Genomic DNA, 12,436 nt, shown 5'->3' on the forward strand with positions numbered 1-12,436 from the left:
CTTACTTGCTTGCCTGGGTAAATAAAGGTTATAGAAATGTAAAAAAAATAAAAATAAAAAAATATTGAAAACCGATACCGATATTTTCCGATATCACATTTGAATGCCGATATCGGCCGATAATATCGGTAGGCCGATAATATCGGACATCCCTAATAATTACTCATTTTAAGTATGTTTGTGTTTAAAATGCACAATAACGTTAATATATCAAATATAAATCATTGTTTTGTGCATGATTCACGTCACTCTCTCCTGATAGACATCTACCTCCAAACCTCCACGGTGGTGTAGTGGTCAAACACTGTCGCCTCACAGCAAGAAGGTCCAGGGTTCGATTCCCGCTTGGGGACCAGGTTTCCATGATGCCAGTTACCCAGGTGGGGTATCTCCCAGGCCTTTCTGTGTGGAGTTTGCATGTTCTCCCCGTGCTCGCAAGGGTTTCCCCCCCGATAAGATAAACCCAATGGAAAAACATGCACAACAACAAGATCGCTAACGCTGTGGCGTCCTTGACGAAGACGGACAGGAGCACTTGGATTGGTCCCCTGGAGCGGCTCACGTTGACGCCTGTCTGCTCCCGGCTGCCCTTGGGGGGGAAGGAAGATGGGATGGGTTAATCGCAGAGACGAATCGCATGCGTGCCGATTGATGACCTCTGAGCAGGTCCTAAATTATTATTATTTACCTCCAAACCTGAGCACTAGACTTAACGCTCACTGAGTGGGCTCGCTGTTTGCTGCTCACTGTGTCAGTCATCAGACAGAAAATAATTGCCGCTTGGAGGAGGAGCCAGGAGTATTTTAATTTCAGATTCAGTGAGTTAGCTTAGCTAGGCTATACTCTGTTGTTTAGCTGGTTCGGTAATAAGAATTGTATTCTCAGGAGTCGGAGAGATAATCACAAGATACTGTACATTCAGACAGTGTTGGATCTAACAAAATGGATTTATATGGACACTTTTTATCATGGAAAGTTCATGCCCGGACCACAAAACAAGTGAGTCTAACAATATGCAATGTTCTGTAGTTACTGAAACTGATATGGCAAGATTGAAGAGGTTTATTTGTCACATACATACACAAGGCATACAGTGAAATGAGGGTGGGCTGGCCATGCCTGCTTTGTAGATAATAAATAGCCTCTCTCTCTCTCTCTCTCTCTCTCAACGTATCCATGTGCACACGCACACCAATGTATCCATGTGCACACACACCAATGCATCCATGTGCACACGCACACCAATGTATCCATGTGCACACACACCAATGTATCCATGTGCACACACACACCAATGTATCCATGTGCACACGCACACCAATGCATCCATGTGCACACGCACACCAACGTATCCATGTGCACACGCACACCAATGCATCCATGTGCACACACACCAATGTATCCATGTGCACACACACACACCAACGTATCCATGTTCACACGCACACCAATGCATCCATGTGCACACACACACCAACGTATCCATGTGCACACGTCCACATACAGTATGCAAGTGTTGGACCCTTGAACCATTTGGTATAGATCACTGTGACACTAATAGGCCGTATGGTGAAGGCTGTATCGTTTCATCCCGTTCCCACCTCGGCGGACTACTCAATTTTCACTCTGGGTGAAAGATATTTAGGAATAAAAAGTTCTCCATTTACAATCCTGCCCGTTTTGCGCAATCAGAATTTTAAAGTCGGGACTAAATCTTTCCTCGCGAACGGATACTTGGTCACCACAGAGTTTTATTTGACGTAATTGGTACGTCAAAGTTCTTGCGCTCGACAAATAGCAGCTCTCTTTGTCGCGAGGATACGGCCGTAGGGCGACAACAAACGACATCCACAGATTAACGTTACATCAGAACAGGACGGAAATGGACAAAAAACACCTTCTAAAGTTCGCAAAAAGATTTCTAAACAATGTTATATGCATCTCACGTCCGTTCAGAAAGAACGTGTACAAGATTTTACACAGACATGGTGGGATAACGGAATGTAGACCAAATGCGTCCACATTTTTATAGGATTCTATCACATTTTCATAACAATAGCGAATATTACCGTTTTCATTGAGGTTTCTTACAAATTAGCGATGCTTTATGTTGTCATTTATATGCCGATTATCATTCAAATCTTAAATTGTACCATATGTCCCCCTTTAGACAACATATGTAACGCTACCAGCGCACTTTTGTTAAGATAATTAGTTTACCATTCATGGTCGCTATACTGAGGCTGCAATAATAGTTTACCGCTGTTCAGATCACGTCGAAGAATAGACACATCCCAGTGACCTGTGACCTGTGCTAAGGATTTTGGGAAGTGTATTGTTGTAGTTTTCAACATTTTCACCTTTTAATTTTAAACCAATGGGGACCCAGGGACCCTGATTAGATTATATTGTACTTTATTGTCATTATATTTGCATACAACGAGATTTGGGACTCAAACCTAAGGTGCAGTAATAAAATCACAAGTAATAAAAGAGAAACATAAAATCCTATACATAAACATTAAATGCTATACAATAAGACAATGTTACAGTCCTGTACAATATACAAAATAACAACAATATACAGAATAGCAATACACAAATAACAATCAGTGTCAGAAGGTAGTGGGTGGGTATTGCACTGTGGATATTGCACATCAGGATGTTGCACAGTGTGGGAGGAGGGGGAAATGTGAATTACCCTAGACCTTTGATGGTCTTAGCAAATATGTGTGCCACCTGTATGGCCAGCCATCAGCTAAGAATGTGAATGATGCCAGATATAAAGCATTCTGCATGGCATCGGCTTTGCCAGAACTCTCTATGCCCCTGACAAGTGACGCATGTTTCTCTTTTATTACTTGTGATTGTATTACTGCACCTTAGGTTTGAGTCCCAAATCTCGTTGTATGCAAATATAATGACAATAAAGTACAATCTAATCTAATCTAATCAGGGTCCCCCATTTTCAATTCATCATGACATTTATGACACAAATCGATCTCTCCACAATGGTATGATTCTGGCCTGGTAGGTTAAGCCACCGTTCGACGCAGTTTCTATATCTATCCCACCATGTCTGTGTAAAATCTTGTACACGTTCTTTCTGAATGGACGTGAGATGCATATAACATTGTTTAGAAACCTTTTTGCGAACTTTAGAAGGTGTTTTTGTCTGGTATCGAATCCAGCTGTCAGCGGTACCTCTGGCTTGGTCAGTCGTCCATACTGACACAATTGGCAGTGTCAGCGGGTGGGAAGCCGGTGGGGTGTATCCTGGTCGTTGTAAACAGCGACTCCTACAGTTCGGTCGGGGCGCCTGCACAGCGAGGGAGGGAGATGGGGGAAGTAGTGTGATCCTCCCACGCGGTACACTCCCCCAATGAGAGTCCTCGCTGTCAGGTGAAAAGAAGCGGTTGGTTGACTCCACATGTGTCGGAGGAAGCATGTGGTAGTCTTCACCCTCCCAGACCGATGGTAGGGGGTAAGTGCGCAACGACCAGGAAGGGAATTGGCATAACGACTAACATTGGGATGGGAGAAAAAGTACAAAAAAAGGAGGGGGGAAAAGATAAAATAAAAAGAAATTCTAAATAAAAGGTGTTTTTGTCCATTCGTCCTGTTCTGATGTAACGTTAATCTGTGGATGTCATTTGTTGTCGCCTGACGGCCATATCCTCGCGACAAAGAGAGCTGCTATTGGTTGAGCGCAAGATACGTGACCGAACTCGCACCAATTACATCAAATAAAACTCTGTGGTGACCAAGTATCCGTTTGCGAGGAAAGATCTAGTCCGACTTTAAAATTCTGATTGCACAAAACGGGCAGGATTGTAAATGGAGAACTTTGAAAATTGTGTAGTCCGCCGAGGTGGGAACGAGAATAGTTTTCTAGCCACTTCTCAGCCTTCACCATACGGCCTATAATCAGGGAGACATCTAGTGAGTTACCTTGTTGCTACAGTTTCTCTGTTCTGTTCAGCATCATGGGCTCCTCAGCTTCACTTCACCCTGCTTTCTCTCTCTCTTCCCCACACACACACACACACACACACACACACACACACACACACACACACACACACACACACATACATACATACATACATACATACACATACACATCTCCTCTTACTAGTATTTAGTGACCCTTGACCTCTCCACTCCTGGCTCCTGGAGTCTTCCTGGGCCTTGGTTTCCTCCCCACGTGTAACCAGCAGCTCGGGGTCAGCAGCTCACACACACCGGGCCTGCTGTTTTGTCCGCTGACAGACCGAGGCCACATACTATTTATAGACTGTGTGTGTGTGTGTGTGTGTGTGGGGGGGGGGGGGAGCATGTGTGTGTGTGTGTGTGTGTGAGGGTGGGGGCATGTGTGTGTGTGTGAGGGTGGGGGTATGTGTGAGGGTGTGTGTGTGTGTGTAATGACAGAGACATACAGGGAGGTGGTGGCTGTAAAAAGAGGTGTGTAGAAAGTGAGGGAGGAATGTGAGGATAGACTGATGATTGACTGACAGGACATCTTTGTGTGTCTGTGTGTGTGTCTGTGTGTGTGTGTGTGTGTACAGGTGGACTCCATCAACAGCCTACTGAAAGGGTCTGTCATGAGCATGGCCTGCGAGGAGACCAAGCACTTTCACCCCGACCACAGCCAGCCAGGTTTGTGTGTGTGTGGTGAAAGGGTGTGTCAAGGCTGTTATTCAGCTATCATAAAATGGCCACTCACACACATGGGGTCATTTGACTTTTCAATCAATTTAGTATGGAAACAGGTAACAGTTCATGCCGTCTGGTAACAGGTAGCCTATAGCAGTTTATCCAGCATGTCAGTGAGAGAACATTCATTATCCATTATTAGCTGCTTGTCTATAATCATTACATTCTGTTGGTTGACAAACATTAACAAAGCTCACACTCACTCAGTCACTCACCCAGTTGTTAAAAATGGTCCAATACTCCATTTTATTAGTATTGATAATATTTTAATAATAGCCTGATGCTGTATTTTCTATAAGTTGGGTAAATGTGTGACCGGAGCAAGTAGTAGTATAAGTATTTAATAGTAGCATAGTAGTAAAGTACATAATAGTAAACAACAGTATATTTTTTCTTCAAAATCCAGACACTAAATCATTAAAGCAGCCTAGAGACTAATGAACAGCATGTATTAAACCCACGCAGGAGCCACACATGACATGCCAGGAGTCTCATGGTGCTCAATCAGAAAAACTGGAAGGGTTTCATTCATTTAGATGAATCGACGAAGAATTAACTAATCAATTAATCAAGGGACTAATCAAGGGCAAAAAAACATACACACAAAAACATGCACACTGGCCAGGAAACGTGCACATTTCTCACTCGCTCTCTCTCGACTGTGTGACCAGAGTTCCGACACACGGAGGACTGGACGGGGCGGTGCCACAAGAACATCCAGGAGGACCCGTGGAACCTCCCTACCTCCATCAAGACCCTGGTGGAGTGCCTGCAGAGATACGTGGACGGTGAGTGGGACACATGTGTACACGCACACACACACACACACACACACACACACCCTCACCCTCACACACATACACCCTCACACACACACACACACACACACACACACACACACACACACACACACACACACACACACACACACACCCTCACACACACACGCATGCACGCACGCACACACAGAGCATCTCTTGCCACATGGTCATAAACAGTTCACATCATTACTTTTTTCATAAATCTTTTTTCTTCCTCTGCAGATGGAAAGAACCAGCTTCTACTGGCCCTGCTAAAGTGCACAGGTACAGCTTTTTATTTTAACATAAGACTCTCGCTCCATAATCTTTAGTCACATTGACCCTCAGACACATTTAGAGTTTTGAGTTTTGGGAAGGCCAGAGTGACGGCTTTCTAACAACCGTTTTGTTATTTCTCCTAATATCACGACTGGCTGTTTTCCTTTGAATATCGAGTGATGTCTTTGAGAAAATCACCGTCCATGTTACAATGCAATACACTGTAATTATGCCATTTACAGTGTCACCAGCTATATCTGAATATTCTGAATTTAGTACTAATAAATCCAGACATTATGCAATATTATGTCAAAAACCCAAAACATTTAGTAAAGAAATTATAAATAAACAAAATCACTTGAAAATCTCCCGGCCAGTCTGCGTGTGATTCTCTGCTGTCACTGTGGCAGTTGTCAGAAGCAGATACCTCAACGGTCAGCATGCTGCTGTCTGACTGACATCCTGCGGAAGCCCTCAAGCATTCCAATTCCCTCTGCTCTCACTATGACATCATCCAGCACACTGAGAGGGTACAACAACAAGTGCTACCTAGAACAATAATAATAATAATAAAATTAATAATACAGTGAATAATACTACTACTATTAATAATACTAATAACATTGGTATTGTTGAGGTTCCGGCCAGAGAGGTCTTACCCCTCCCCCTCCTCTTTCTCTCCCCTGGTCTTCTGTAATGTCCTCCTCCTCTTTCTCTCCCCTGGTCTTCTGTAATGTCCTCCTCCTCTTTCTCTCCCCTGGTCTTCTGTAATGTCCCCCTCCTCTTTCTCTCCCCTGGTCTTCTGTAATGTCCTCCTCCTCTTTCTCTCCCCTGGTCTTCTGTAATGTCCCCCTCCTCTTTCTCTCCCCTGGTCTTCTGTAATGTCCTCCTCCTCTTTCTCTCCCCTGGTCTTCTGTAATGTCCTCCTCCTCTTTCTCTCCCCTGGTCTTCTGTAATGTTCTCCTCCTCTTTCTCTCCCTGGTCTTCTGTAATGTTCTCCTCCTCCTCTTTCTCTCCCCTGGTCTTCTGTAATGTTCTCCTCTTTCTCTCCCCTGGTCTTCTGTAATGTTCTCCTCCTCCTCTTTCTCTCCCCTGGTCTTCTGTAATGTCCTCCTCCTCTTTCTCTCCCCTGGTCTTCTGTAATGTTCTCCTCTTTCTCTCCCCTGGTCTTCTGTAATGTTCTCCTCCTCTTTCTCTCCCTGATCTTCTGTAATGTTCTCCTCCTCCTCTTTCTCTCCCCTGGTCTTCTGTAATGTCCTCCTCCTCTTTCTCTCCCCTGGTCTTCTGTAATGTTCTCCTCTTTCTCTCCCCTGGTCTTCTGTAATGTTCTCCTCCTCTTTCTCTCCCCTGGTCTTCTGTAATGTTCTCCTCTTTCTCTCCCCTGGTCTTCTGTAATGTTCTCCTCTTTCTCTCCCCTGGTCTTCTGTAATGTTCTCCTCTTTCTCTCTCCTGGTCTTCTGTAATGTTCTCCTCTTTCTCTCCCCTGGTATTCTGTAATGTTCTCCTCCTCTTTCTCTCCCCTGGTCTTCTGTAATGTTCTCCTCTTTCTCTCCCCTGGTCTTCTGTAATGTCCTCCTCCTCTTTCTCTCCCCTGGTCTTCTGTAATGTTTTCCTCCTCTTTCTCTCCCCTGGTCTTCTGTAATGTTCTCCTCCTCTTTCTCTCCCTTGGTCTTCTGTAATGTTCTCCTCCTCTTTCTCTCCCCTGGTCTTCTGTAATGTTCTCCTCTTTCTCTCCCCTGGTCTTCTGTAATGTCCTCCTCCTCTTTCTCTCCCCTGGTCTTCTGTAATGTTCTCCTCTTTCTCTCCCCTGGTCTTCTGTAATGTTCTCCTCCTCTTTCTCTCCCCTGGTCTTCTGTAATGTTCTCCTCTTTATCTCCCCTGGTCTTCTGTAATGTTCTCCTCCTCTTTCTCTCCCCTGGTCTTCTGTAATGTTCTCCTCTTTCTCTCCCCTGGTCTTCTGTAATGTTCTCCTCTTTCTCTCTCCTGGTCTTCTGTAATGTTCTCCTCTTTCTCTCCCCTGGTCTTCTGTAATGTTCTCCTTTCTCTCCCCTGGTCTTCTGTAATGTTCTCCTCTTTCTCTCCCCTGGTCTTCTGTAATGTTCTCCTCTTTCTCTCCCCTGGTTTTCTGTAATGTTCTCCTCTTTCTCTCCCCTGGTCTTCTGTAATGTTCTCCTCCTCTTTCTCTCCCCTGGTCTTCTGTAATGTTCTCCTCTTTCTCTCCCCTGGTCTTCTGTAATGTTCTCCTCTTTCTCTCCCCTGGTCTTCTGTAATGTTCTCCTCCTCTTTCTCTCCCCTGGTCTTCTGTAATGTTCTCCTCCTCCTCTTTCTCTCCCCTGGTCTTCTGTAATGTTCTCCTCCTCTTTCTCTCCCCTGGTCTTCTGTAATGTTCTCCTCTTTCTCTCCCCTGGTCTTCTGTAATGTCCTCCTCCTCTTTCTCTCCCCTGGTCTTCTGTAATGTTTTCCTCCTCTTTCTCTCCCCTGGTCTTCTGTAATGTTCTCCTCCTCTTTCTCTCCCCTGGTCTTCTGTAATGTTCTCCTCTTTCTCTCCCCTGGTCTTCTGTAATGTTCTCCTCCTCTTTCTCTCCCCTGGTCTTCTGTAATGTTCTCCTCCTCTTTCTCTCCCCTGGTCTTCTGTAATGTTCTCCTCCTCTTTCTCTCCCCTGGTCTTCTGAAATGTTCTCCTCACCCCTCCTCCCCCACCCCTCCTTGGTTATTATCGGTTCTATACTTACACCTCAGAACATTTCTTGGTCTCGGATCATATGGGGGGTACATTTCAGGGACAGGGGTGAGGTTGTTTGTGTGTGAAGGTGGAGGAGTTGAAGGTGGAGGAGGAGGAGGAGGAATGCTCCAGCCACTCTGAAGCGTGCACTGTGGCATATGGTGCTAGTTAATGGGAGCTATTCTCCTGGGTGATCTCACTAATGGTACATATTGGAGTCACTCCAGGCCGCATGTGATTAGAATGTACACAGCCCGGTAATGTCAGGAGGTAAGGATGTTCTGATCTGAAGATAGGGTTGTTGTTGTTGTTGTTTTATTTGACAAGGACTTTTAGAGTGATGGATGGAGGCCCTTCGGGGGAAAGGTGTGAAATGTGTGGAGGGATCAAGAGGGGAGAGAGATTACCATCTTGTTTTGGGAAAGAACTTTGAACTTCAGAGAAGTTGGGGGGGGGGTTTCAGAACTGAACGAACAGCTGGGAATTGCGTCCCTGGAGCTAGAAAGCTACTTAGAATGTTACTGTTTCATTCATGTTTGGTGTGGGGCGACAGTGGAGGTAGAGCAGTCGTCTGACAATCCGGAGGTTCCCGGTTCGATTCCCGCTCCTCCCGGGCAGCGTGTCGATGTGTCCTTGAGCAAGACACTTAACCTCTAATTGCTCCCGATGAGCAGGTTGGCACCTTGCATGGTTGCCTCCGCCGTCGGTGTGTGAATGTGTGAGTGAATGTGTGAGTGAATGGGTAAAATGTGAGTAACGGCTGCTATATAAAAAAGCAGCCATTTACTGTGTCCTTTGCGCAAAACCTTTCCCCACATCCTTGTAGAGGAATGCTTTGAATAATCCAAAGCACCATGATATCAAAGACAACATTTACAACTGAGGGACACTAGGTGGGGACGCTAGGTGGGGATGCAAGCCAGGCTGATGTGGGGTCTACTCACACGACACAATTATAAAACACTACTGTGTCTTCATTAGAGTCGAAGTAGAACAAAGATATGAGGCAAACAACATATATAGTCAACCTAGACCAGGTGCACAGCTGGCATTGAATAATTGGTTGAACTGGGTAACAAATCTATTGGATAATGAATCCAAGGGCGGAAGTTGCCTTCGTCAGTGTACGAATACCAATAACCCCTAACACCATGTCAGAGATGAGACAACATAGACCTCTCTGAAGACTACAAATGAGAAGAGACATGACAACATAGACCTCTCTGAAGACTACAAATGAGAAGAGACATGACAACATAGACCTCTCTGAAGACTACAAATGAGAAGAGACATGACAACATAGACCTCTCTGAAGACTACAAATGAGAAGAGTCATGACAACATAGACCTCTCTGAAGACTACAAATGAGAAGAGACATGACAACATAGACCTCTCTGAAGACTACAAATGAGAAGAGACATGACAACATAGACCTCTCTGAAGACTACAAATGAGAAGAGTCATGACAACATAGACCTCTCTGAAGACTACACATGAGAAGAGTCATGACAACATAGACCTCTCTGAAGACTACAAATGAGAAGAGGCATGACCAATTAAATTCTTCACTCATGCCAAAGGGCCGACACACTGTAGGAAACAACAAACCTCTTAAAGTTACAAAGAAACAAAGTACACATACGTCTAAATGCAGAGTGTGACAGATTAGAGGAAACATGACAAAACCAGTTCTTCATTCAAGCCAAAAAATAAATAAATAGCTCCACTCTGTTCAGAGTGTGAATCTACTAGTATGACTCTCTGCAGAGTGGTGAGTGGATGATGTCACCACCTTTAGGAAAGGGTGAAATGTTTCCTATTCCCAAGAATGTTAGTGATGCTGCAGAGGCTGTTTAGCCTGTGCATAATGATGACCAATGCCAGCTGTGCACCTGGTCTAGGTTGACTATGTATGTTGTTTGCCTCATGTCTTTGTTCTACTTAAACTCTGATGAAGACACGGTAGCCCCTGAAGCGCCTGATTCAGATGTGTTTTGCTGGAAGAGAACCCTGTTTCAACACAATATGATGAGTCTCTTCAAACGACTTGGTCTTCTCCTAAATATTCATATATTCATGCCAGGAGGGGAGGTTTCCAGCTAGATACAGCGTAGTTTTACACTCTCCATCACTCGCCTCCACATAACCCCCTGAACTCCCTCCTTTTCCTCTATTCCACTTGTTTCATCTCTCTCCACCTTCATCCCTCTCTCTCCCTCTCCCCCCTACCAGACACGTCTCTCCAGCTGAGGCGGGATGTGATCTTCTGCCAGGCGGTGACGGGCGCTCTGTGCACGCTGGCCGAGCAGCTGTTGGCGGCGCTGCGGGCTCGCTTCAACAACGCCGGAGAGTACGAGGAGGACAGCAAGGAGACCAGCCGCAAGTGGCTGGAGCAGGTGTCTGCCATCGGCGTGCTGCTGCACTTCCAGGCCACGCTGGCGCCACACCTGGTGAGGGGGCGGTACTGCACTTGTTTGGTGAACACACTGAATGTAAAAAAAGAAGAAAAAAAAGGCCATTCATAAAAATAGCTCATCTAAAGTGGAAAGTTATACTGCAGTGCGAAGGTTTTTGATATTTGTGTGTAAGTGTGCCAGAGTCTATTGAGTGACACAGGAGAATGATCACGCATTTCAGTTGTATTGCTCAACTCGTTTTTTCACAGATAATTGACATATTATGGGTTATAACCCAAGCAATTTGAAACAGGAACAAACACATGGGCTGGAAATGTGTATTCCATTCCATTCCTATTCCTTTAAACAAGGATGGAGAGAACATAATCAATATACTGTTTTATATATATATAATGCTTATATTGTTATTTGTAAATCAGTTGGTTCTGAAGGCTTATTTAGGTCGCTTTCATATATAGTTTTGGTGGACTCGGTGCGGTTCTGGGGGTGAAGTTGCAACATTGTTGCATTCTTCATTTGGTTCGCCTGCGTTCACATAGAAATCTGTGAGGCGGACCGAGACCTTCTGAACAATGTCACGCGGTCGAAAAGGGCGCTTGTCTATTGGACAGTGGAAATGTGTGTGTGGCTGCGAGCCCGTGTGTGCGTGCGCGCGTGTGTGTGTCTGTGTGTGGACTGTCTGCGAGCCCTCCAGATCAGCACAGGCGAATTTTGACATGGCATTGATCCATTGTTCTATTGAAGCACATTACCACCATCCTCTCGCTAAACAATGCTGCGAGCAGTGGTAAGGTAATAATAGTATTGACGTGGCATTGATCCAATGCCGTGCGCCTCGGTAATAATAATAAGCCGCGTTTTTTCTTCCTTCTTCCCAAGATGCACAGTTAGATGGATAGATAGATAGATAGATAGATAGATAGATATATAGATAGATAGATAGATAGATAGAGAGATAGATAGATAGATAGATAGATAGATAGATAGATAGATAGATAGATAGATAGACCAAACAGCCCCTGTGTGAAAGCGACCTTAGTCACACAGCTCTTTACAAACGATTCAAAACCTTCATCCTATACAAAGTTCTGAGCTCTGTCGTCTTCTCCTCTCCTCTCCCCTGCACTCTCCCTCTTCTCTCCTCTCCCTTTCTCTCTCCCTCTCTTCTCCTCCATCTCCTCTCCCCTCCTCTCTTCTCCTCGCATCTCCCCTGCACTCTCCCTCTTCTCTCCTCTCCCTTTCTCTCTCCCTCTCTTCTCCTCTCTTCTCCTCTCCTCTCCCCTGCACTCTCCCTCTTCTCTCCTCTCCCTTTCTCTCTCCCTCTCTTCTCCTCCATCTCCTCTCCTCTCCCCTCCTCTCTTCTCCTCTCATCTCCCCACCCCTCTCCTCTCTCCCTCTCTTCTCCTCCCTCTCCCCTTCTCTCTCCCTCTCCCTTCCTCTCCCTCTCTTCTCCTATCCTTCTCTTCTCCCCCCTCCTCTCTCCCTCTCCCCTCCCTTCCTC

General features: G+C 45.3%; 1 protein-coding gene across 2 annotated transcripts in view; it reads left to right on the forward strand.

Annotated features, from left to right (window-relative positions):
- Positions 1–12,436, forward strand: part of prex1 (phosphatidylinositol-3,4,5-trisphosphate-dependent Rac exchange factor 1) — a 278,977-nt gene that overhangs the window by 252,753 nt on the left and 13,788 nt on the right. For both annotated transcript variants that reach the window (XM_084333669.1, XM_084333670.1), the window contains 4 exons: positions 4,569–4,659; positions 5,388–5,504; positions 5,760–5,801; positions 10,751–10,968. In XM_084333669.1, the coding sequence (XP_084189795.1) occupies positions 4,569–4,659; positions 5,388–5,504; positions 5,760–5,801; positions 10,751–10,968 (468 nt within the window). The remainder of the gene's footprint in view (positions 1–4,568; positions 4,660–5,387; positions 5,505–5,759; positions 5,802–10,750; positions 10,969–12,436) is intronic.

Source organism: Notolepis coatsorum (genome assembly GCF_963971535.1).
Source record: "Notolepis coatsorum genome assembly, chromosome: 17".
In the NCBI taxonomy this organism is placed as follows: domain Eukaryota; kingdom Metazoa; phylum Chordata; class Actinopteri; order Aulopiformes; family Paralepididae; genus Notolepis; species Notolepis coatsorum.